General features: G+C 39.2%; 1 protein-coding gene across 1 annotated transcript; it reads right to left on the bottom strand.

Moving 5' to 3' along the window:
- Positions 1-2,404: 2,404 nt before the first annotated feature.
- On the bottom strand, positions 2,405-26,533 carry LOC137303962 (salivary plasminogen activator beta-like). The gene is made up of 12 exons (XM_067972360.1): positions 26,461-26,533; positions 22,255-22,351; positions 18,578-18,632; positions 17,381-17,506; positions 17,104-17,214; positions 14,986-15,160; positions 14,046-14,137; positions 9,872-10,064; positions 7,416-7,552; positions 7,112-7,252; positions 6,526-6,674; positions 2,405-4,908 (listed from the first exon to the last, which is right to left on the bottom strand). The coding sequence occupies exons 2-12, from the start codon at positions 22,306-22,308 to the stop codon at positions 4,750-4,752; spliced, it is 1,392 nt and encodes a 463-aa protein (XP_067828461.1). The 5' UTR covers positions 22,309-22,351; positions 26,461-26,533; the 3' UTR covers positions 2,405-4,749.
- Positions 26,534-27,244: the final 711 nt, after the last annotated feature.

Here is a 27,244-nt window from a genome sequence, read left to right as displayed (position 1 = left end):
ACACCTACCGATGTAAAGCTGGAAATGTCGATTTGATTAAGAGTGAGTTGGTTTTACTTTTTCGCAACAAATATATCGACACTATTTATCAAATAACTTACTGAAAACTTGATTCTCTGAAATCAAGACTTCTGCACTGCATAGGCACATGGGTGTCTCTCAAAGTTATTTAATTACAATTCAGTACAGGTTATTTTTAACCATGTACAATTCATTGGTAAAACCACCTTTTTAATATAATGTACCATTCTGAATACCCTACCTTTGCCAGGACATTAATACAATGGTGAGGGTTCAGAGAAGCACAACAAGGATGATTATTGGACTAAGGGGAGGGGAGGAAATCTAAGTTATGAAGAAAATCTCAGAACTTTTGGAAAAATCAAGATTCGGAGGGTACATTATCAAATGGTCTGAAATTAATAACAATAATAAAATAGTGGACTGACAAATTTCAGAAGAACATGTTAATGCAGTTGTTAGTGATAATATTAACACATGGTAGTGATAATATTAACACATGGTGCATTTTTCATGTGTAAAATGCTTATACTGTAAATGCAATGAAGTTATTTATCTTGGATTGTGAGTCCAGAAGTACAAGACAAAGTACAAAATGAACAATCCTGAAGTGAGACAAGAGAGTAAAAGAATTTCTCCCCCTCCCCCCAAGAATAGTAGATTTTGGGAGAGACTATCAGGAAAAGCAATACACACTATATTGATTAACACCTTCAAAAAAAGGCCTCATATGCATTTGGTTAGGAACAGGATTGAAAGTCATAATATAAATAGATGACCTAATTTGCTATTCTTATGAGCTGCTGGGTCATGGATGAGTTATCTGTGAAATGGAAATGGTCATATCTGTAAGAGTAAGTTACAGAGTGGGAATGGTTTCCAGAGTATGCTTTTGGTGGTTGGGCACATAACTCACACAGCTTTATTGTCTAGTAAGTTGCCAATGGTTGATCGCCTTGCCTCAGAGCCATGATGGGGCAAATTGTCCATGGGCTCCTGGAGATAATTAGCTTGGTAAGGCAAATGGCAATTTTTTCATTTCATGCCTTGTTTCTTTTTATGAAGTTGAGTTGTTGCATTATTGTAAATGTGCAGTGCATTGTCACAGCAGTTGTAACTTAGATTTAAATATTACTTTTCTTTCTCCCTTCATCTTACAAAATAGGTCACATGGTACCTGCTAATAATTATATGATCCCAAAATTCCACCAGTGATGGTGCCATTGCACATTCGACTTATGATAGTCAACTGCTCTAATGCTAATCATTCATTTCTTTAATGGCATAGTTCTCACTTCTGTTGAATTTTTTAGGGATTGATTGATTTGTACATATCTTGTTTTTTTATCTCTCTCTCCTCTTAGTTTCTCCCACACCATGTAGCACGATTTTAAAAGGGAAAAACGGGTGGGTTGACAGCAGGGGGGCATTCAAAATTGCAACCATTTCGGACATGGCCCAACCCGCCTCCAACTTGCCCATATCCGGTTTTCACCGGGGCGGGCAAACCGGAAGGGGGTCGGGCACTAAAACCTTTCAAGGAGGCTGCGGGCCTCCATTTTTCCACAGTTTCCTCTTTCAAGCCCAGGGGGCTGGGATTCCCAGGCCTTCTCTTTCATACCATGTGAAAGGAGGCGATAAGGCCCAAGACTAACAGGTAGTTGCCTTTCTGGCACAGCTTGTGGGCCCGGAGGAGAAGGAGTGCTTCCCCCAGGCCCAATAAGCCTACCTGCAGCGACCTCACAATGATCGCGGAAACCCCCCCCCCCCCCACAATGATCACTGACCCCCACGATGACCCTCGACCCTCCCCAAACAATCATGGACCCCTGCAATGACCCCCAACAATCGCAGACCCCCGCGATGACCCCCGATCCGTGACTGACCCCTGATCCTCCCATGGCTGACTCACCCCATGCCTCCATGCCAACCCATGCCCCCCCCCCCCCCCCCCCCGTGCTCACCCATGCCCTCCCCCATCCATACAAACAAAGACTTACCTGAAGACTTACCCAAACACGTCCTCTCCCTGGCTGGTCTCCTGTCCGACTGAGACCAGCCTGTCAATCAGGCCGGTCAGTCGGATGACGAAACGACAAAAAAAAATGTCCTTATGTCAAAATCCTATTTTTCTTATTACATAGGTGAAGACAAAAGATAAAGACATCACTTTAGTTTGACATGTTTTTCTCAGCTTCCTTTGGAACAAAGTGGAATGGCCTCGAGTGCAACAAAATGATCATCTTGAATTTTTAAAAAAATCTGCATGCAACTCATTTCTGTAAGCTGTATTCTTTTTAAATGCCATATTTATAAAAGGGCCCATATAGTTTATTTTGAGTTCTTTTTCAGGATTAAACGTGTACTTTGTGCTTGTTGTTAATTCATTTTTAATTAAAATTGCATAAATAATAGCTCATATTACATTATACATTAAGCTTGGAACAACTTGTGAGTTTATTAAATTATAAAATACTAACACTGTACTAGAGTAAAGAAAATCACATTTAGTATTCAAATACAGCATATAATAATCACATAAAAAATTTAAATTGTACCGTGAGGTTATTCACAACCACGGGACATTAAGTTAACACAACTGAAATGGTAACAGGAATTCAAAATATAGTCACAATTTTACAAAGTACAGTACTGATGCATTAACATTGTAATCGCTTAGCTGATTATTATTTTATAAATCCAAAGAGAAGCTTCAAATCCAGATCAGCTTTATAGCTTTTAAAAGAAAACATTTCTTGGATAAGATATGGGACATTTTAATTATGTTTTGATCAGCATGCACATAAAGCTCTTCAGCAATAACAAGATCATAACAAGTAAAAAGATAGTAAGATAATACAGAACCTCATTCTAAATATATAGGGAAGGATTTTGGACAAACTTTTCTTGGACTCAAAACCTGGTTATGTTTTTGGAAATAGGATAAAATCGCTTCCAAGTCTACTTGGTAGATACACTACTGATGCTTCAGATATTAACCCAGCAGCTGGTGATCATACCTGTTCTACAAAGAGACCCTGTTCTCCATTAACTAACATAAGACATATTTAAATATCCAGATTCTTGAAAGTGAACAAATAAAAATTCAGAGCTATATTTGCTCGACAACTACCACAATATAGTTCAAAACCTGATTCTGTCATAGCACTGTGTGGGAAATAAAGAGGCTTTTGTCATACGAACATACGAATTAAGAGCAGGAGTAGGCCATTCGGCCCCTCGAGCCTGCTCTGCCATTTGATAAGATCATGGCTGAACTGATTGTGACCTCAACCCTACTTTCCCGTCAACCTACTATAACCTTTGACTCCCTTGTTAATCAGGAATCTATCTAACTCAGCCTTAAAAATATTTTGTCTATGCTCTTCAGCTTTTAAAAGTATTGAACTGGGATGTTAAATTTTAATCATGTCCAGTCTTAGAGTTACTACGATTGGATGCTTTGAATACTTGTAGGATATGTATTCATTTAATTTCGTCCTTGGATCCACAATAATTGTTCCCAATCTAATGCTTGTAGCCTGTGTGCTATTTACTCAAGGTCAGTATCTGATCTAATGTGTCCAAATTATATTAAATGTTCAGGTGTACTTATCTGGTGCATAGAATGCATCTTTTGACCCAAATAAAAGTGGGAAAAATAAATTTGCATAAAGAACTTGAGGTCTAATCTGATTTTAGCAAATATTCATGAATGCTGACAAAATACTGTGAGCGGTCTCAGCAAAATAGATGGTATGAGTTCAAAATAAACAGAACAGTGAACTTAACCCGCAACCCGAAAGAATTCTGGACATGAGGGTCGAGTCTTGAGGCGGCAATGCGTTTAGGCTGGTGAAGCCTACTGAGAGTGATAACTCGTTTGCACTCTACACAACCTATTGAATATCAAGAAAATGTAACAAATGACGATAAGATATTTGCTTTGACAACAGTTCAAGTTTGTTGTGTGTTGCCAATATACTGCAGGCACAGGTTTGACACCAGTATCTGCTTTGTAGCAGTGCAAGTGCATTGGTTACACTTAAACACGTGAGTAATTTGCTGATTTGTAACCTAATGACTGTGACATTTTTAGTATTAGCTCTTTACTAACTTTAAAAACTTAAAGACAGGCCAGCCAACCACCTGTGAATTTCTTCAAGTTTAAAAAGTTTGCTGTGACTATTCACACCGTTGTGTCAGCCAATGAGTTAGAGGCAGCATACTGGTTCTCGTTATACTGCAGTTGTAGTATAACTTCCTCCCAGACAGGGTCTCCCATCTGACAATCAAATGCAAGCTGAGACTGGTTCAGCAGTTACATTGCACGTGTTGTGTCACTGTGAAGCCAAAACCGGTTCACAGCAAAACAAACTGTCTTACAGCTGGTTCATTGCTTTACATATATCTTGTCTTGTACATAATAGTCTTTATCCTTGCCAATAAATTAGAGGATTTGTTAAAAAAATTTTTTAGCTGTATTAAATGAAAAATATAAAATTGAGTTATGCTGTCTGACACAGACAAAAGTTGAAAAATGTTGCAGTTGTAAAATGTGCAACTGACTTAAGTTTTCAGAATTTTACCAAAATTGTAGATTACAGGAGTAAGATGAGGTAGATTGGATGAAAGTATTGCACTGGCGACGTAACAAACTTGAAATGATTATTTAACGGTTGTCATTGATTAGCTGATATCATGGTCAGCGATTTAAAATCTCTTAAATCAGACGTTCATGTTTTGTTCAATCCACCGGATGTAGTTTGTTACTCTTGTGTAAACACCTGGTTTGTTTTTCCGGGCACACCCTTCTCCCCAGCTGATTATTCCATAAAGATGCATTTGTCCATTGTTTTCACATGCTAGAGGTCCACCAGAATCTCCCTGTCATTAAAATCAAAGAATAAATGTTCCATCTTTAATTGATGCTTTAATGAATTCAATAGGAAGGTTGCTATATTGTTACTGCTTAAATACACATGAGAAAAGATTCAGATGATTATTAATTAATTATAATATGGTTCAGTATCTGAGAATGAAAATAAGCAGTGAATTGGCTTTGCAATGCCAAAGAGCACAATATTTTAACATGGTTAACACACTTAAATCAAAATGTTCTACAGAAATAACACCTGTAGGGGGTAACTGTGACTTTGTGAGGTAGTGTAAAACGGGTGATAGCACTGACTTCCATTAAAGTCAATGGATGTAAAAATCGGGAGAGATGTTAAACCGGCTGCCAATTCGCTATCACCCATTTTACACGATTGCACAAAGTCAAAATTATTCCTGTAGTTTTTCATACACTTTTTGTTATTTAAATCATTATTTTCGGATAGTAAATTCCCTGTAACTGTCCAACCCAAGCAGAGGATTTTATAAACTGTTGCCTAAATCAATTTTCTTTTTAAAACAAATATAGTGCATTTGAATTAAAATACAGACAAGTCTGTAGTGCAGATGCATCAAAATATCTAGGGATTTTGAAGCGACATTGTAAATTGTCTTTCAAAGATACAGTACCTTGTTAAGTTTTTAAACAGAAGCCTTTATGTTAAGGTTGTTTATTTGACATAAATGTTTAAAACCTGACATTTAGTATGGTCAATTCTGTGCCCAACTGTTTGTTTTGAAAACAATTCCATTAGTTATATTGGTTTCTTCTACAGATGTGACAATGTAATTGTCAGTACAAATTGCATATTGCAAGAAATTCTCAGTCTGGGTATAGCTAATGAAAACAGTACAGGACATTCTAGCTTATGGGGAAAACATATGGATACATATTATTAATGTTCACTTCCAGCAGGAAGCCTTGCTCACTGGGACACCAATGTAAAAAACATCACAGGCACTCCCGTTGCGTGGGAAATATTGTAGAGTGTGCCTGCAGTGTCCTGATACTTACTCACAGTGGGCGAGGCTCTGCACTGTGTCCAGGACTCCAGCAATGCTACATTATCAGGGATGCCTCCTTTTGGATTTGGCATTAACATGAGGTCATGTCTGCCTGTTCAGGTGGATTAGATATATATTAAAAGATTCTATGACACTATTCAAAGAAAAGCAATGAGTTCTCCCGGTATGCTCACCAACATTCCTCTCTCAACCAACTTCACAAATAGATTAACTGGTCATCACCTCATTGCTGTTTATGGGATCTCCCTGTGCACAAAATAATTGCACTGTTTGCCTGTGTAATAGTCACTGCACTTTCAAGTAATTTTATACGTGAACCCTTTTGAGATATTTTGGAGAGATGTGATAAAGCACATAATATAAATGGAAATCTTTTTTTTCAACAAGAATGCTGGAAATTCTCCCAGTCTGAAGAAGTCAATTTTTATGCATTCAGAAGTACAATTCCTTTCAAAGTAAAAATTGACTGCAATTGTCAAAATCATTATAAGGTACAGTTTATTTTTAATACTTTGAATTCTGTCTCCTCAAATTAGAGAATTTAATGAACAAATATGAATGAACTTTGTTCGATTTACTTACTTTACAAGAATCTGCCTTCCAGTCAGGGTGTGCAGCACACAACATGTTGTCTGTTAATTTGTTTCCATAATATTCAGGAGACCCACATTCTTGCTGTGAAAGTAAATGCACTTTTGCCTCCTTCAGGAATTTGGAGAAGAAAGGAGAAACTGAAATAAAACAAAAATATGGAATTTAAAAATGTACACTGAGTTTTAGCGCCCGGCATTTTTTGTGAAAGTTATTTGACATAATATCAGTTTGCAACACAGTTGAGGCAAAGTGCTGGAAATATTTTGGTCTACCAACACGTGATTTACAAAGTGCCAGAAACTTTTACAGGACAACTAATTTGATTTAAACTCATGTACGACTTATATTTTGAGACCTACGATGAAGGGAGAGTTAACAAAATTTCAATTGACATATCACAAATAACTTGCATTGAGTAGTAATATCTCTGATTTACATGCACTATTTCAATCCATCAGGCTTTTTTTTAACAATGGAGAAAAACATGAAAAAGATTTTTTTAAAGCAAGGGACGATTGTACTTTGAAGATAAAAATATTACTGCAAGATATATAGACCAGAGTTTCCAACTTACATTCAGCTTGTTTCCCATATCCAGAAACTTCACACTGAGTGTTTTCAGGAAATGTAAGGTGTTTAGAGGGTAGACAGATAGGTTGCACAAGTTTAGACTCTTTTGCACACTTTCCTGATTGAGATTTTAATTTTAGCAGGGCTAAAAAGAAAAAGAAACCCAATTAGTCAAAATCTTTTGAAATTATCCAAGAGGAAAACAATAAGGAGTTATAATAAACATTAGAGGTCCAACATGAGAGTTCTGATCTGAATCTTGTCTACACTTCAAACTAATCTAATGCCAACAGCAAACTCAATCTTACCTATGTCACTGTCATATGTATCGTCATTGAACTTTTGGTGAATGATGATGTTTTCCACTGCAAAGCTTTGATCATTTTTAGAAGGTTCATTTGTTGAATGTTTTCCCAGTAACACACGATACTCTGTGTGAGAAACGCTGAACAGCAAAAAGGTAATTTTTTTTAGAACATTTTATTGACTTGCACAAAATTTAAAAGTTTTTGGGTCACAGTTAAATACCCATTTACTATTCAGTAAATACCCTCCAATTCCTGTTTACATAAGAAATTCAGGCTTGCATCAGGTTAATATAGGTCACAATTATCACTCAGACTTGTCTCAATTTCTCTTTATAATAGGAGCACAAAAAATATCTGGCATCATTAACACCTAAAAATATATTTTTTTTAAACACACACACAACCAAGTTGACTTCCTGTGGCATTGTACATCGAGAGTCAAGATCAAGTGTAATCATCGGATGAAATGGAGTTAGAGATGAAGAATGATTAGCCCAGGTATGTAGACATGATTCAGTCCACATTTTCAAGTCACACATTCTGTTCTTGTTTTTATATTACCATTATAAATTCCCATGTCCACATTTATAGTGCAAACTGCCTATGTAAACCTGTCATACTGTAATTACACTTTCATGACAGTGGAGGACATAAGAATTCATAACGGGAAAGTTAATCAGAAGTGTGCATAGATATAAGATTTTTGATGCGACCTCAAACATCCCTTCCAGTGCTGTTATTTTGACAAGCACAGAGTTCTCTATCAATCATCTAGCTCAAAAAAGCCAACATGTCATAGGATATGATTTGAAACTAGACTCCAATCACCTGGAAGGCTGAAAGCACACCACAAATCAGGGATAAAGTACTCCTCTCTAACAACCTAAAGTCTTGATAATAAGAAATTCCTGCATTTATATCTCTCAGGGCATTCCCAAGTGCTTTGTATACAATGAAGTGCAATCACTTTGTGAGTGAGGTGTAGAAGGCTAGATATCAGGAAAAGACTGTAGTCGAAGTTTTCACTTCTGTGTTCACCGGCCCACAATTTTACGCTCATTAAAATGAATGGCTGAAAAATCACAGGCTGGCAAGCACAGAAACAGAAACCCCAAATCTGTGAACTCGAGATCTATAATGACCACCAAGTGAAAAAAAAGCACAAACCAAAGGTTTGCATTTGTATTTTCATGCCTGTCATGTTTTATGCTTCTCTGGGGGGATCTTGATGTAATATGTGTTTTAAGTGCTACCGTTAAGCTAAACTTTGCTCTCAAGGGGTTAAGTTCACAGGATAGGGATAGCAGGTCCGGTGTATATTAGATTTCAGCCGGGCAGCATCCTGGAGACAATGAAATATAATTTGACAATCCAGCGACTATTCACATTCATTGCTGCTATGACAATCCTTTTCATTTGAGCTCAGTGGGGTCATTGCTGATGGTCTCTGCTCTTTTGCAGGGGAGTAGCCAGTTTTCACTAAAAGCTGACACTAGAGTCAGGCTTTTAAAAAAAAAAGACACCAAAAATGCAGGCAGGTAGCCAAGTGCTGTGAGAAATGTAAAGGACAGTGGAGTTCAGGAAGAAAGGTTTTGCCCTAAGACAGGAGTTGTTCTGTCTAAGTCAAGCAAAATGACGTACTGAAATGGGATAGTGTACTGTGTACCTTATTTTCATGTTAATACATGGAGATAAGTTGTATTGATTGAACTAAGTGAATCTGGTCGTAACTAGAGTTTTGTCTGTTCACATTACTGTGGAAAAAAGCAACTTATCGATTCAAACCAAACATCATCCCATCTTGTGTTAACACAATACACTTTTGGAGAGATTGAAAAATGCAAGTGCAAAGGACACTGATATCTGGTTCAGGTCACAAGAGGGGTTCCATTGTTATAACATCATGTCCTGCTATTGAACAAGTTGATATAGAGCAGCGTGAGTCAACTCCCATAAAGGCAAGTCACGTAGACCGATCACAGAAGCGACTGATATTGTTGAACCTGAGAAATAATCTACAGCAGATCCAAATTTGTAACAAGAGCCCCAAATGCAAACTCTTCTTCGTGTAATATTTCAATCAGTTTCAAAGTTTAAGCATTGGGCTCTATTATTGCTGAATTAGCAAAGATTTTGAAGTTCTTTTGAAGTGACTTTTTGGAAAGGAATAGGATATTCACCTCTTGAGTTGTAAATACTTATCACTCCTGTGTACAATCTCTCTGTGATGGGTGATAATGACCAAATGAATGGATCAGACGTTCACTGGTGAATAGGGGGATAATTCTGCACTCTCAGCAAAAAGCCACACTCTCTGGGAAGGTGAGTCGGAGATATGGCTACAGCATTGTAGCCCTGATTCTCCAAACCAATACCCCATATATTTTAATTTGTAAAAAAGTACATAGCAAAAATATGATGAGCTCTGTGCATCAATAGCTATGAGTTTAACCTACCTTGTGTCAATACAGTGTGCGGCTGTCAGAACCCAGCAAGGGTGAATCAGACTTCCTCCACAAAAAAAAAACAAATTTGTGGATCGCCTCTCAGTTCTGTAGAGCGCTGCTTGCCAGGGGTGAGATTCTATGGTGGCTTGATTTCCTCCAACAATCTTGTTCATTCTATATTTCCTCTGACCACACTTAGAGGCTGGGGAGGGAAGTTAAAAATAGATTAACCCAATCATATTATTTATTGGGATGTGAAAACCCACATTCAAAGATACAGAATCCACCATAAAGAATAGTGTTGGTGCCTACAAACAAAATACTCCCAGGATAGATTTGTTTAAATGATTGATGAAAAAAATTCATGTGGCAGAATATTTAAGGAGATTTTAGTTATGTTTAATGGGCCACAAGTTCTGCCAAATTAATACTGTAGGAAAACGGGTGCCGTGGATGATACAGCCTGAAAATGTTAATACTGCTATTTGTGTTGTTGTGTACTAGAGGCTCTTTGCCACCACATGGATTGATTTTTTTGTTTAAAAATTGAAGCCTCTGCTGAACCAGTATATCCAGAATAGCTGAGGAACATCCTAAGTTCAATACCTGGTCTATGCGGTGTTAGCTCATTTTAGCCAAGTGGCATAAGGTATGCTACAATTGGTCTTGGTGTCCCTGAGTTAGGGAGTGGAAAGTTGGCCATGTTTCTACTCCTCATCGCTTTCCAGAGACCTCTATTCGAAGCACATGTGCATGAATGAGGGGTGAGGACACCATTGAATTCTGTAGTGATTCCCTTGTGGTGGAACAACCTATCAATTCACAATTTCTGGCCTTATACTTGAAGAATGGCCAGTCGTGGAGGAGCACCAATTTCTTGGAATTAGTACTTTCAGAAGATGAGATGGGGAGGGAAGACAATATGGCAGAAAAAAGTGAAATCAAACTGAAATTGCATATGCATAAACCCAACTAAGCTTTTATATTGTAAAACTTTTCTGAAACCATGGGTTGCAAGTTAGCACATTTACAGTGGAAGTATCTTATATGATGGTGTGCTTTGCTGGTGAATAGTATTTTTTGTTCCTTATCACCAAAAACTGATTTTATCTAAGATTCATTAGAAAAAAAGTTCAGTTAAATGAAAAATATTTTTCAATGTTTCATCAATGAATGCAAATTAGAGGAGGGGGCCAATGACTGAGTTAACGGTGCAGAGATAAGAAGAGAGGCCATTGATGGAGATATTGTGGAAAGGTAAGGTTGGAATCAAGTGAGGGCAGTCCCACTGACCTGGGCAATGGAAGAGAGATATTGGACATTGTCCATAAGACCCACTTCCTGCTCTCGACCCCATTTGCACTAAATTGCTGACCAACCAACTTTCCTTCCTTAATCCCCATATTAGCTGACACTGTAAATGATTCCCTCTCCTCAGGTATCGTCTCTCCACCTTTCAAAACCAACAATGTCATCCCCTCTTCAAAAACCCACCCTTGATCCTTCTGTCCTTACAAACTACCTCCCCATTTCAAACCTGCCTTTCCTCTTCAAAGTCCTTAAATGTGTTGGCACCTCCCAAATCCATGCCCATCTTTCCTGCAACTCCAAGCTTGAATCTCTGCAATCAAGTTTCTTCCCCTGCACAACACTGAAATGGCCCCAGTCACAAATGATATGGTTGACCGTGTCAAAGGCTGCAGCGAGGTTGAGAAGGATGAAGAGGGATAGTGCAGCAATATCACAGTCATAGAGTGTATCATTTGTGACTGGGGCCATTTCAGTGTTGTGCAGGGGAAGAAACTTGATTGCAGAGATTCAAGCTTGGAGTTGCAGGAAAGATGGGCATGGATTTGGGAGGTGCCAACACATTTAAGGACTTTGAAGAGGAAAGGCAGGTTTGAAATGGGGAGGTAGTTTGTAAGGATAGAACGATCAAGGGTGGGTTTTTGAAGAGGGGATGACATTGTTGGTTTTGAAAGGTGGAGAGACGATACCTGAGGAGAGGGAATCATTTACAGTGTCAGCTAATATGGGGATTAAGGAAGGAAAGTTGGTTGGTCAGCAATTTAGTGCAAATGGGGTCGAGAGCAGGAAGTGGGTCTTATGGACAAGTTGAGCTTGGACAGGGGATGAGGGCAATGGAGAGAAACTAAACATGCAGGTTCAGGACTAGGGTGGGCAAGGAAAATGGGGGAGCAACAGCAGAAGCAGCTGAATGGATGGTCTCAATCTTAGTGACAAAGAAGTCCATGAGTTGTTGTTGTTGTTGTTGGAGGGGGCAGGGGAGAGGGGTTTAAGGAGACAGTTGGTAGTGGAGAAAAGAAGTGGGCTTGTCTTTGATTTGGTAATGATCCTCGGGTAATGAGAGATTTTAGCAGAGGAGAGCAAGGCCCAATTGTGCTTGATGTGGTCCAGCCAGATCTGGAGATGGATGACAAAACCAGTTGTGCGGTGGATATGCTCAAGTCTGCGCCCCTTGGATTTTAGAGAGTAAAGATGAGGGTCATAATAGGGGGAACCACCAAGGTGGGAGAAAGTCCGTGTTTTATTGGGAACATGGGCATCAAAGATAGAGGTGAGGGAATGGTTGAGTAGATTGACATCTCCATCGTATTGTAGTGAATGAAGGGTCAAAGGTTAGAAAGTTGGGAGTTTGAAAGTGCAGTTATGTGACTGAGGGGAGAACTTTTTCCAGGTGCGGTGCAAAAGGAAGTGGGGTTGGAAGTGTATAGGGAGGAGGAATCTTGGGGTATGGAGGTAAAGACGAGGATTTTAAACAAGAGGCGAGAGAGGTGCTCAAAGGAGAATGAGTAGTGAAAGAGACCAATGTGTGTCAAGTGAGGGATGCAATGTCCATGTCAGTATGACAAACAGCACATACAAAAGTATTCCATCCATCCAAACTCAAGTATAGAATAGATCTATGTATTTGGCTGTTCTCTGTACTTTAATAACCAGGCACCACGTTAAGGTTGTTTTTTTTATTCATTCATGGGATGTGGGCATCACTGGCAAGGCCAGCATTTATTGCCCATCCCTACTTGCCCTTGAGAAAGTGGTGGTGAGCTGCCTTCTTGAACTGCTGCAGTCCGTGTGATGAAGGTTCTCCCACAGTGCTGTTAGGTAAGGAGTTTGAGGATTTTGACCCACTGACAATGAAGGAACTGCGATATATTTCCAAGTCAGGATGGTGTGTGACTTTGGGTTTGGGAGGTGCTGTTGAAGAAGCCTTGGCGAGTTGTTGCAGTGCTTCTTGTAGATGGTACACACTGTAGCCACGGTGTTCCGGTGGTGGAGGGAGTGAATGTTTAAGGTGCCAATGAAGCAGGCTGCTTTGTCCTGGATAGTGTCGAGCTTCTTGAGTGTTGTTGGAGCTGCACTTATCCAGGTAAGTGGAGAGTATTCCACCACACTCCTGACTTGTGCCTTGTAGATGGTGGAAAGGCTTTGGGGAGTCAGGAGGTGAGTCACTTGCTGCAGAATACCCAGCCTCTGACCTGCTCTTGTAGCTACATTATTTATAAGGTTGGTCCAGTTAAGTTTCTGGTCAATGGTGACCCCCAGGCTGTTGATGGTGGGGAATTCGGCGATGGTAATGCCGTTGAATGTCAAGGGATGGTGGTTAGACTCTCTCTTGTTGGAGATGGTCATTGCCTGGCACTTGTCTGGCATAAATGTTACTTGCTACTTATCAGCCCAAGCCTGGATGTTGTCCAGATCTTGCTGCACGTGGACACGTACTGCTTCATTATCTATGGAGTTGCAAATGGAGCCGAACACTGTGCAATCATCAGCGAACATCCCCACTTCTGACCTTATGTTGGAGGGGTCATTGTTGAAGCAGCTGAAGATGGATGGGCCTGGGACACTGCCCTGAGGAACTCCTGCAGCGATATCCTGGGGCTGAGATGATTGGCCTCCAACAACCACTACCATCTACCTTTGTGCTAGGTATGACTCCAGCCACTGGAGAGTTTTTCCCCTGATCCCCATTGACTTCAATTTTACTAGGGCTCTTTGATGCCACTCTCAGTCAAAACTGCCTTGATATCAAAGGCAGTCACTCTCACCTCACCTTAATAGTCAAAAAAAAATTCACCAACTACTGCTTCTGGAAAATATTTTCAAATTATTATTTTAAATTGTTTTTTCAATAGCAATTGATAAGATTTTCACTTACTGAATATTGTCGGACATTTTGGAATATCACAGAATTCCCAATGCATTGCACCCTGAACGTGACACCAAGGCTTGCCATCACCATCTGGATTCCTTTACAGTAGAAATATTAAAAAAGCCAGAATAGGTTAGTACACCTCCAGTTAACCTACAGCAACAAATAAAATGAACCCTATTGATCAGCCATAAAAAAAGAAAGTACTGGAAGTGGGCAACAGATAAAGTCAGTGCCTGAAAGAGAAAGATAGATTAACTTTTCTGATGGTGCCCTTCATCAGAAAATAAATGCAAACCTATCTTTTGTTTTCAGATTCTGACTCAACAGCTGAGCATTTCCAGAACTTTCTGGTATTGTTTTCAATTTCCAGTTTTCTTTTTATCTGCAAAGACATAATTGAAAATAGTCTAGATGAAAAGTTGGTCGGAATGTTTATGGGGAATGCAGTTATCTTTTTTAAAACTCTTGGATTTATAGGTTTTAAATGTTGTATTTAGATATTTATCTAGGATTTACTGACTCTCTCAGGAACCCTTGTATATAAGTATTTTAACAATTTGATTTCTTCTCGCCCACCTGCTCCCCACCCCAGCCCCCCGCCCCCCCCCCCAACTCCCAAATAAATTGCAGGTCCAAATACAGGAAGCAATCAGCTATTTCAACAGTTTTAGAAATCTAGCTTTAAAATTAACCGAAGAGCATGTTACCCTTTTTACTGTAATCCATAACCATCCAAATTTGGAAGCTGAATTTTCACACCGACATACAGCAATTTAATTGTTAATGGTGACTTTAGGGTTGGTTTAAAAATACACCAGAAAACTATTGTGGCCCATCTGGCTCGTTCCATTTCTCTTCCCTTATTTGGTCTGCATAGAAATCTGTGATTAAGTCACTTAAGGAAAAAAAAATCACCAAAGCATTATGAAAAGGCAAAATGTACCTGCAGTAGTTGTGACTCCCAAGACCCAGTTCTGCTGCATTGTATCTCATTGCACTGTATTTTCTTTCAAGAACAACAGACGAGTCCCATTTCAAACATTCTGCGCCAGACACTGTGTAGTCCCTTGTGCCTCTGTAATCTTTTCCAATGTCATTAATGCAACGGGATTTAGTGTCTGAAAAAAAACAAATATATCAATGTAATTGCATTTGACAGTTAATTTCTGCATCTGAAGCCATGGATGAAGAGTGTGCTCTGCAGTGTGCTTTTGCTAATTAAGCACAGTGTAATTTAGAATGGTTTGTATTAACACAGCAAAAGTTGCTTTAAAAACTGCCAACAGCCTCGCATATACTTTTGCATGTGAAGTTATAAATGTAGCATAAAACAATCACCATTAAACTAATTAAAATATTTGTGTAATGACAAAACAATCTTTTCCCCTGATGAGAATTTTGCACCTATCCTGTTAACAATTATATTCCTTTTCAAAAGGGAATTGGATATACACTTGAAAAAGAAACATTTGAATGGCTATGAGGAAAAAGCAAGGGATTGGGGCTAACTGGATAGCTCTTTCAAAAAGCCAGCACAGACACGATGGGCCGAATGGCCTCCTTCTGTGCTGTAAGATTCTATGATTATATAATAAATTCAACGACTTTGTTTTCTAAATCCTTGAGTTGCTTTTTTTCCTTTTAAACTGAATGAAATGGTCCCATTTTTCCACTCATCCTCTTGGTCTCCCTGTAGCCAACAACAGAAACAGTTGACCCGCTCCTCGATCCTCACCAATGCTGCTTTGAACCACTTGAGAGGTGTGCAAGGTTTGCCTGGTGATAACTCCACCTTCAGGTGTCTCTCTCACCCTATTAAAAAGGGCCTGGCCTCTACAGCACATCTCCACAGTGATACAGTTGAGATCAGCAGCAAGTTAGTGTGTGATGGATTGTGACTGCAAACTGATTTGCCAGCTATCCTATGCTATGGCATACTGGTTCTCCAACATGTTAAACAACCCACCGTCAGTACAATACCCATTTGTTACTTAAATTTCACAAATCAAATGCTTCTTAACTTAAAAAGATCAAAAACAGTACTGAAACTATTTGGTTTTGCATGCAATTTTATATACAGTGGTCTTTAGCATCAGCTTGCCCACTGCAGGACTTGAGCAGATAATCTAGGCTGACATTCCAGTGCTGAACTGAGGGAGCACTGCATTGAATGAGGAGCCGTCTTTCAGATTAGATATTAGCGGTCCAAGTACAGAAATCACTGAAAGCTAGTGGGCAGGTACAAAAAATAATTTAAAAGGCTAATGGAATGTTGGCCTTTATCTCAAGGGGGCTGGAATACAAAGGGGTGGAAGTTATATTACAGATGTATAAAGCTCTGGTTAGACCCCATTTAGAGTACTGCATTCAGTTCTGGGCGCTGTACCTCAAGAAGGATATAATGGCCTTGGAGGGAGTGCAGTGCAGATTCACCAGAATGAATCCGGGGCTAAAAGGGTTAAATTATGAAGACAGGTTGCATAGACTAGGCTTGTATTCACTTGAGTATAGAAGATTAAGTGGTGATCTAATTGAGGTGTTTAAGATGATTAAAGGATTTGATAGGGTATATAGAGAGAAACTATTTCTTCTGGTGGGGGAGTGCAGAACAAAAGGGCACTACCTTAAAATTAGAACTGGACCGTACAGGAGTGATGGCAGGAAACACTTCTTCACCCCAAAAAACTGCAGAGGCTAGGTCAATTGAAAATTTTAAAACCGAGATTGATGGATTTTTGTTATGCAAGAGTATTTAGGGTTACAGAACCAAGGCGGATAAATAGAGTTAAGATATTGAAATCAGCCATGATCTAATTGAATGGCTGAACAGTCTAAAGAGGCTCAATTGCCTACTTCTGTTACTATGTTCGTATGCAAATCGAGGCCCCGTCTGCCTTTTCAGGTGGATATAAAAGATCCAATGGCACTATGCAAAGGAGAGCATGAAAATTCTCTGGTGTCATGGCCAACATTTTCCCTCAATCAACACCATTAAACAAAGTTTCATAATATCACTAGGTTAAATGTCAATGATAGGTTAGATTGCTGGATGGTAACATACCTATCTCACAGTGTTTACCAAGATATCCCTTGGGACATTGACAGATATATTCCCCTGAATAAAGACGTGGTGCACAGTTCCCTCCATTTAGACACTTGTTTGTGGTGCATTCTGTAATCATAAAAGGTAATAGTTAAAAAAACTTAGTTATCATAAGTTATTGTTGCAAAGAATACTGCTGACATTCTGAAGTTCTGTGTTTTGCTACTTGGTATTGTATTCAAAATCTACATTAGCTAGTAACGAGAACCAAAGGATTTTGCAAGAGTGGCTTTACCTTTTGTGCGTACATTGTAACACATTGTACTCATTCTGCATCTACATTTCTGTATGTTGTTTCTGTGAACTCGCAGCCAGGTGTCACCTCTTCTGTAGATTTCAAATGGCGATTCTATGCATACACCTGACAGAGATACATTGAACCATATTGTGTTTTTAATGTGTGTTAACTAATTTATAAGATATCTCAATAATTTATGAATGACAAAACCACAGTTGAATTGGACATTGTGACCAAGTAATGTAGTACAAATTGAATTAACTTTAAAATCTGAAGGTCACAGATTTATATCCTTAAGCTACATGAGATTTGAATCTGATAGTTTTGTCAGTTCTCAGATAGGAGATCAGACGAAATGTTTTGTGATACTTAAATATTCTATTTTAAGTGATGGTGATGGTGGAGAGCGGAAGAGAAAACCTGACTTTGCCATTTAGGTCCACTTTAAACTGGTAATGACACTCAAAGAAGAACAAGAGCTTGGATTTATACAGCGCCTTTCAAGACCTAAGGACGCATCACAACCAATTAAGTACTTTTGAAGTGTAGTCACTGTTGTAATGTAAGGAAACGCGGCAGCCAATTTGCAGAGCAAGGTCCCACAAACAACTATGAAATAAATGACCTGATCATCTGTTTTATGTGTTGGCTGAGCCAGTTATGAAAGAGATATTAATCTAGACTGCCTCGCCTTTCCAACTAAAGAAGGTTTTATCTGTGAGTGGCCATGTCGGGATGGTGAGAAAAATTTAGGAGCAAATATAACTAAATTGTGTTACCCGGGCCTCTGATTCCACTTCCCAACCCCAGCCACTGTTTCAGGCTGAACCAGACTATTCGCAACCTTGGCGTCCTATTCAACTCTGAGCTGAAGTCTGGACCCCACATACTTTCTATCATAAAGACCGCCTACTATCCTTTCCAATAACATCAGCCACCTCCGCCTCGACATCCTCCACTGTGTACATTTTCACATCATCCAGAAGGGGTCACTGGACAGCAATCAGGAGTGGAAGCACTGGCTGATTTTTTGCCCTCTTTAGCTCAGGGATTGATCAGGATAATTGAAGCCAACCCAGGTTGCTGACACCAGGTTTTTCTTAAAGTTAACGTGATAGTCTGATGAAACATGTTCCAATGTGCCCCATTACTTAATGTTGGGAGAGTGCCCAGATATTTTCAATTATAGCCTACCTGTTCTGCTTGAAATATCTTTCTTTCTTTTATGCAACAGATTGCTCAGCAGAGTCTGAAAAAGAGATAGAATGTGGATAATGAGAAATCTCTGGGACATAAAGAAGTAACGTAGCTTTGCCTTTAAATATATCAAATTCAATCACACATAGCATGTTCCTTTACACATCACATAAGAGAAGAAATGACATGCTTTAAGCCAATTTAGCTAAAGAAAATGAATATGAAATTGCTATCAACTTTTTTCTGATTCTGTAAAAAAAATAAACTCCTGAAATACAGCTTGAAAGAAACTCCCTGCAACGCCCTGATGACTAAGTCAGTTCATCCCATGAGTAGCTGAGCCATGCAGACCAGTAAAGTCCCAGGTTTAATTCCCAGTCTGTGCTGAGTTAGCTGGCCTCAGCTGGGGCAGCAGTCGGAGCACTACAATTGGCATTAGTGCCCCTGCTTGACGGAGAGGAAAACAGATGGTGTGTGTGCCAGTCAGGCATCTGGTGAGGACAGCTGTGATACTTCCCATAGTTGAATAACCTGCCCACAATCTCTATCAAAGTTCACAGATGAATAGTAGTCACTGGGCAAGATATCAGAGGGCGACTGGTGCCCTAGAATCATACCCAGCAAGGACAGAAGGGGAGAAAGGAGAGCAGGAAAACATTTAGAAATTGCCTGAATGTTTGAGAAGTGGAGCCATGGTATTAGCAATCCACCACATCGGTGGTAGCCATCCATCAAATAACTGACAAGAAAATTTGTAAAAAATGGAATAGCAGCTGCTGAAAGACATTGCCTGAGGGCTGGGTGTGAGAAGACATGTTCATATATCTAAGGTCCAATGCCTAACATGGTTACAGAGACATAAGCAGCTGCTAATGAAGCCCTGCACCTCCATTTGATGGAATACAGCATGCATCCATGCTGTGGTCAGGGTGTTGGTGGCAATGGACTCAAACTTTTTAAGGTGAGTTGAGCTGCTCATCATGCCACTGATGAATTCCTGATAATGCTTTCCACCTAGCAAGACCTAAACCTGAGCTTGTCAGTTGTCTAATGACAAACTAGTTGCTATTCTTCTTTGGAAGAGGGAGCATGTCTCTTTTGGGTGAAGTTGGCTCAAGTGAGTCAATTCTCTGCGATAGATTTGGAATCTAGGATTTGAGCCAGGAACGTCCATGGGGCTCCAGGGCATTGTTCAAGATTGACAAGTCAGCCTGGCTTATTAATGAGACCCGAAAGGATAGATATGTTACTGGGAGCTTTGATTCTTCCTATTTAGCTCCAGATCACCCTGGAATCCAATGCCCAAATGGGTAGGGTGGACAAACAGCAGAAAGCTTACCAGTGATGTGTACTTATAAGTTGCAAAATTGTAGCTGGTTAAACACCAGCAGTAGCCCAACCCACACTTGCGTGTCCCTAAGCCCTGTTCATCTCCATGTAAACTGTTTGGATTTAGTTAAGTGAGGTGTGTCCCTATAGGGAGAGACTGAACACTCCAGATCAGGTAATCAGAAACTCTACCGATGTGGTTTGAAAACTCTGAAGCATTGTGATGGGTTTCTGTACATGTAAGACATGCACTGGTTAAAAAAATAATGTTGGAAAACTGTAACAATGCTGCTGCATATTGAAACATCGATGCATAGTGATGTGGAGTGGAGGAGCAAATGTTTCAGCTCCCACTCTATTCATAGAATCATAGAAAGGCTACAGCACAGAAGTAGGCCAATCGGCCCATCAAGTCCGCGCTGGCTCTATGCAAGAGCAATCCAGCTAGTCCCACTCCCCTGCCCTTTCCCGGTAGCCCTGCAAATTTTTTCCTTTCAAGTACTTATCCATTTCCCTTTTGAAGGCCATGATTGAATCTGTCTCCACCACCCCCTCGGGCAGTGCATTCCAGATCCTAACCACTCATTTCCTGAATTCAGCTGCATTGCATGGACAGGTACTGAACAGAGTACTGGTGCCTTCCCACGTGAAGTAGAAATCATAGAGGGCATTCTATCTCTACTGCACTACCCTCATGTCCCAAGGACAAAAGAGCAGCATGCTGTTGGATTACGCCCTCTGCACTGGAGCTATGTGGTCTGAGGGTAACTAGGAGAAGGAAAATAAGGAAAATGATGACACATTCTCATCATTTCAGGGTAACATATCCCCATCACTAATATTTCTAATTTCCATAAATAACCTGAATTCAGAAACTCAATTCACTGTGGTCAAATTTGCGGATGATACCAAACTAGGATGAGCAACGTAATCTGAAAAGGTAGCTCAGAAATTACAGAATGAGTTGATCAAGTGAGTGGCAGATGCAATTTACTGCAGAAAAATGTAAAGTGCTGCATATAGGAAGAAAAAGTAGATGTTACGCCTATTTCATGAATGGTGTTGAAATAGCTAAAGATGAAACTCAAAGACGCCTAGGAGTCTTAGTAGTCTCAATGCATGTTCAACCAATGCAGTGCAGCAATCAACAAAGCCAACAGAATGTTGAATTACACAGCCAAAACAGTAGAATATAGGTCAGAGGAGGTAACGATCAAACTTTACAATGATCTAGTCAGTCCACACATTGAATACTGCATCCAGTTCTGGTCATCAAGAAACAAGAGAAACATTCAAGCATTGGAGGCAGTGCAGAGAAGAGCCACAAGACTAATCCCCAGTGTCAGGGCTGTAAGTTATGAGAAAAGACACAAGAAACTTAGGCTTTTCAGACTAGAAAGCAAGCATTTGAGAGGTGATTTTATACATGTATGCAAGGTTGTTATGGGTACATAAAAAATTAACTCCATTGGCCGAGAATTTCTTCAGAGTTTCCAGTAATGTTACGGTGGCAGAGCGGGAGCAGCTCTGAGGGAATTCCTGGCCTTTAAATTAAACTGCAGGAGTAGAACAAGGAGACACAGCTTCAAACTCAAGAAGGGTACTTTTTTGACAGATACCAGGAAGCTCTTCTTCACACAAAGAGTAATCAACATGTGGAATAAACTTCCAGTTGTAGCGGAGGCAAAAACCCTGGTATCATTTCAGAAACAGCTGGATGCTGCAATAGGGTGGGGGAGGGGCATTAAAATCTTTCTGAATGGATTAATCAAACGGGCTGAATGGCATTCTTCGTCCATTATTATCTTGTGATCATGAAAAAAATTAGATGTTTCTTTTTATTGCTTTGAGCAGACAAAAAAGTATTTGTATATGGTCTCATGAATCATAGGATGATAACAAGATACAGAAGTCTATATAAGGAGCTTGATTTGAAATGTGCTCATTTAATGACTCTCAGAGGAAGTGCAAAGATAGGTGAGGCTGCTGTTTGATGTCATCGTCTTGTGCTTAGTCATAGCTGGATTTTTTTAATCAGCCAATACCACTAAGTAAGCAAAAGAAAACCAATGCTTTGATGTGACATATTTTATTCAATCCACCATTAATGGTCATTTTTTTACTTTAATCATAAGCTTTTGGGTTCTCACAGGTCCTTTCAACAGCCGGAAACAGAAACAGAAGTGTCAGCAATGTTTCTTTCATGGTAAAGGGAACTAATAAAACGGATTATTCTGGGCAAAATAATGAAAATGTCAGTTCTATGAAAAAAATATGATTACTTCCAGTTTTTCTTCGGATTAAATTTTTCTGTTTAAGCGATTTTGGTGATTACAATCTCTTACCATCTCAATGCAAATACTGAATGATGCCAGTAAAATCAAAAGCAGGATCTTCATTTTTTCTGTTTTTTCCTGAACTTTTTACTTTCTTGGTGTTTTTCTGCAAAGAAAAGATACAAATGGACTTACAACTAATGGCAATTCATGGTGTGGCATGTTAAACATTCCTTGCATTTTATGTAACTAACTAATTGTACTTTTAACCATACGCTGCTGAGCAGACAAGACAACATTATCATCAGTGTAATAGATAGTGAAGTGTTCCACCAGGATTCTTTTTAATATTCTGGCCAGCTTGGAACAGGGAGGGAAATTAAGAACAACCTGCAACAGTTCAACAACAACGTTTTTGACAGGTTCAAAGGTGCAATCTTTCTGCTGAAGTCCTTTTTATTAAAGATTGCATTTTCAAAACTGTTGAAAAACAGTATTCCTGTACTAACTGCAAGCTGAACATTCCTGACAACAAGGCCCCTTTACGGGCTGACATGTTTACCATGAAGGATCAGTGTTACTACTCCTTCTGCCTGTTAGTAAATGTATAATTAACTGTCTGGTGAGTTCATGGTCATTTTCACTTCTAATTTGCATTTTCACTAATGTAAATAAAACAACTATGCAGAATATGTTAATTAACAGATTGGCAGTTTTTATAGGCAATTTCTGACAGAGAAGCAAAAGCAAATGTTATAATTTTACTTTATATTATTAACAAAGTTTTACATTATGATACTTTTTGCTCCCAAAGCTTGCTAGAACACTACTTTTTAAAATTCATTCTTGGGATGTGGGTGTTGCTGACAAGGCTGGCATTTGTTGCCCATCCCCAGATATATAGTTGTCACAAGCTTGCAATCTCTACAAATAACTTCAGTGAAGATAGTCAAAGAACTCTTTAAAACATTTATGTGGAAATATTGGTGAAAACATGCGTATGCACATTCGAGAATTCCAATGGACTTCTGATAGGAACTTACCTTGTTAAATAAAAAAGTAGTATTTTGTATTTTCCCTCAAAAAGTGATACAATACACTGAGATGATGCAGTGGCTGTCCACTAATACTAAAAATACTCAACAAAAATTCTAATCATGAAGCATTATCATTGTTAAACAGTGTGTCCAAAGCTGAACATTTTTGATATTCAACAGATGTGAGATACATAAAGTGCTGGTAAATATTGTACTAACTGTTATTGGGATACTCTCTTGCTTGGAGGTACAACAGAATGTAATCATTTCAGGTGTTAAAAAGAAAGACTTGCATTTATATAGTGCCTTTCAAGACCTCAGGACATCCCAAATCGCTTTACAGCCAATGAAGTAATTTTGAAGTGTTGTCACTGTTGTAATGTAGGAAACTCGGCAGCCAATTTGCACAGTGAGCTCCCACAAACTGCAATGAAATAAATGACCAGATCATCTGTTTTAGGTGTTGGTTGAGGGATAAATATTGGCCAGGACACCGGGAGAACTTCCATTGAGCCAAGGCTGACTGCAGTAAGAGTTTGAAAATTACCATGGAATGTTGTTACCTTCAAATAGATCCATGCCCTGTGATATTGGATAAATCTTGGTTTAACTTCCACAAAGTGCACTCTGTGTAGAGTATTTAAATTAAGGATTCGACAATCCAAATACAATGCTTTAATGCTCCTTTATAATTAAAAAACACAAAATCTATAAATGTAACACAATACAAAAACTAAGCATACATAATGTAAGGTATGAAGCAAATGTGATGTTGATTTCAGAATTCTTAGAGGTGAATAATGGTCTTGTTGATCAATCCTTGGCAAATGACTTCCATATGTGGTAGATGGAATCAATTTGCTTTGAACTTTAAATGAAGTACAGCTCCAGAATTCCAGAATTATGAAATCAAAGTCTATTATCCAATTTTTAGCACCATTCTTAATTCTTTATGCCACAGAGATTTCTCGGAACACCTGTTTCGCCTTTGGTGAAAGAAAATAGTGCTCGGTTCAATTTTTCTCTTTGAAGTCAATACAACTTTGTTCTCAGCATCTTTCGAATGAATGTCCTTTCTTGGTTCAAACTACTTTAGAATACAAATTACTACAGCTTTTTGTTAGCCACAGATCTTATTACATTTACAGTAATTCTATTTACATAAATGTCCTACGCATAACTCTGTGAGGAAGAACCACTTCTCCATATGAAGAGGAATTGAAACACTGGACCATGGGTTACCCTGGGTCAATCTCACACCACTGCTGGAGGGCAACCCACAGAGGAGAAGACGAAGGAACAAGTCATTTTCTCACCTGATTGTTTAGGAATTGTGCAGTGGGATATAAGAGAGACAAATACCTCTAAAATGGGGGCAGGCATTGAACCTTTAGTTCTTTGCAGCTTTCAAGAACAGCCAAACAAATGTTCAAAATAATGGTTATCAAAGTTGTATTCAAGAAATACAGAGAATGTTTCTTAAATGTAGTTGAAATAGACTTAGAAATACATAACCCTCTTTCATGTGATCCTTGTGTTTGATATCTGATCCACAACTACAAGCAAAGGTACGTATTAAAAACTGAGTCAGCAGGAAAGTTCAGTTTTGTGTTTTCACTGATAACAAAGTGTGCAGCAAAAGGAACATTGGGACTGCTCTCTGCAAGGACACAATTCAAAGTGTATTTTTAAATGATAACATTTCACAACCAAGTGACACTGTGAATACCTCGGATGCAATTCAATCAACATTTTAGCATGATCAAAAAACTATCAGCAACTAAGAGCCATAAGCAATTTGGTGACATCTCTGAGCACATTTGCCTAACCAGAATAGATGGAGAAAAATGTAACTGTCATGTGATTTAATTAACTCAGGGTTCCCAGCATGAGTCCTTCAGGATCATCAATTCACATTAATTGTGGTGCTGGCTGAGGTATGTTTACATTTTAAGTACTATCTTTTTTTTAAAGAGAGAACTTGGATTTCTATCATGTCCTCAGAACATCTCAAAGTATATCACAACAAAAGAATTACTTTTGAAGTGTTGCCAAATATAGCAGGCAATTTGCGAAGTAAGGTCCCACAAACAGCAAACTCAAAGAAATGACCAGTTAATCTAAATTTTGATTATGTTGGTTGAGGGAGGAATGTTAGCCAGGACACCAAGAAAACTCTTTGCTCTTCGAATGGGATTTTTTACATTCACCTGACCAGGTAGATAAGGCATTGGTTTAATACCTTATCCAAAAGACTGCACCTCTGACAATGCAGTACACCCTCAGTACTGCACTGAAGTGTTAGCTCAGATTATGTGCTCAATCTGGTAAAGGAACTCAAAGATTTCTGACTCAAGTGAGAGTGGTACCACTGAGCCAAGTTGACACTTAAGAATTTAAAATTAGTTTATAATGGGAAATGAATTCCCCAAAATTCTAATTGCAAGCCAGCCAATTAGAATCTTCGATTTTGCTCACCCATGAGTTGATGTTGGACAGGCTCTTTGACAACTCTGAGATGGTCATGGAGTTGAAGGAGGTAGGGGAGAGATAGAGCTTGGTGTTAGGTACAAATGGAACGCCGATCTTATTGAATGCCACGGAAACGACGAAGGGAACTGGATACACCTTTGTTTCTAGATGCAATTACATTATCAGAACTTAACTATTGAACGAGTCCTTGTGACTTTCTTTCAGGTACAGTCTCTTAGTTCAAAGTCACTTCATTCAAATTATCTGATAAATCAACTTTTTAGCACTGAATTTTTACTTTGCTATGTTATGTTGCTTAATTCAAATTATTGCACCAAAATCAGTAGACTGCATCTTGATTTTTAACATTTTTAAAACATCTATTACAATATTATATCAGTTACAACTCAGACTCCAATCTGGGACATACGCCACCTTCTTTCTCCCTTACACACAGCCACCAGCTCCAATATCGCATCACCCCAAACCCAACGCCAACTTTCCATTATCCTAGCAGCTGACTGGATGGCAACTGATGTTTATTTCCCTTCATCTTTCGAGTCCTTGGTCACTGAGTGAGCGGACCACGTGTAAACAAACCATCTATTTTCGGATGTACGGTCATGTTCGCCGGGCATCGGAATAACCTTGTTGCGTTAAAATTTACACATCGTTCAGGTATTTACCACAAATAACGAACGATCATGTATATCTTGCGTATTACTGTATATTTTCAAACTTAAAGTGCGACTGCGAAAGGACAAACCTGAAAGAGAGGAGTGTCGGGGAGAGGGAGTCTGCACTTGCTCCTGTTTTCTGGTCACAGCGATCTGTCGTCCTGACCGAACCCTGCTGTGATTTGCCGAGTCTTCCACACTTTATAAAGACTCGGCGGCGGAAGTGAACTTCGCCTGCAATACGGAAAACCCCCGCCTCGAGCAAATCGGCTTCCTAGTATCGGTCTATTTCTTCACTGCGGTTACCCCCATCCCGAAACTTGCTTATCCTGGAAATGCCCAAACTTCGATAAATCGCCAAAAATGGGTTTTCTGTGAACCAAAAATGGAAATCTGTTTGTCTGTCTATCTATCTATCTGTCTGTCTGTCTGTCTATCTATCTCTGTCTGTCTGTCTCTCTCTCTATCTGTCTGTCTATCTGTCTGTCTGTCTATCTATCTCTGTCTGTCTGTCTGTCTCTCTCTCTATCTGTCTGTCTATCTGTCTGTCTGTCTAGCTATCTATCTGTCTGTCTGTCTATCTCTCTGTCTATCTATCTCTGTCTGTCTGTCTAGCTATCTGTCTGTCTGTCGAGCTATCTGTCTGTCTCTCTCTATCTGTCTGTCTAGCTATCTAGCTACAGGCAGATCTCTCCGGGGCTCTATACACATTGGACAAATCCCTCTTTATCAATTCTGTAGCTGTGATATTACCGAAATCCTCAACCTGTGTATTTTTTTTGTTACTGATATGCTTTGACAATGTTACATGGTTGTATATTGATTTTGTTTTAGGGACTTGTACGGAAGTTCACCCAGAATTCAGGGATGGTC

The sequence above is a fragment of the Heptranchias perlo genome, chromosome 36 (assembly GCF_035084215.1).
Source record: "Heptranchias perlo isolate sHepPer1 chromosome 36, sHepPer1.hap1, whole genome shotgun sequence".
NCBI classification, from domain to species: Eukaryota; Metazoa; Chordata; class Chondrichthyes; order Hexanchiformes; family Hexanchidae; genus Heptranchias; species Heptranchias perlo.
Note: the sequence above shows the minus strand (reverse complement) of the source record. Positions and strands in the feature narration are given on the sequence as shown.

Coding starts and splice junctions, on each gene's coding strand:
- LOC137303962 (XM_067972360.1), bottom strand. CDS start 22,308: ATGAAGATCCTGCTTTTGATTTTACTGGCATCATTCAGTATTTGCATT. Junction 7,553..9,871: donor GCACACTGTATTGACACAAG/GTAGGTTAAACT, acceptor TTTGCTGTTCAG/CGTTTCTCACACAGAGTATC. Junction 6,675..7,111: donor ATATGGGAAACAAGCTGAAT/GTAAGTTGGAAA, acceptor GTTTTATTTCAG/TTTCTCCTTTCTTCTCCAAA.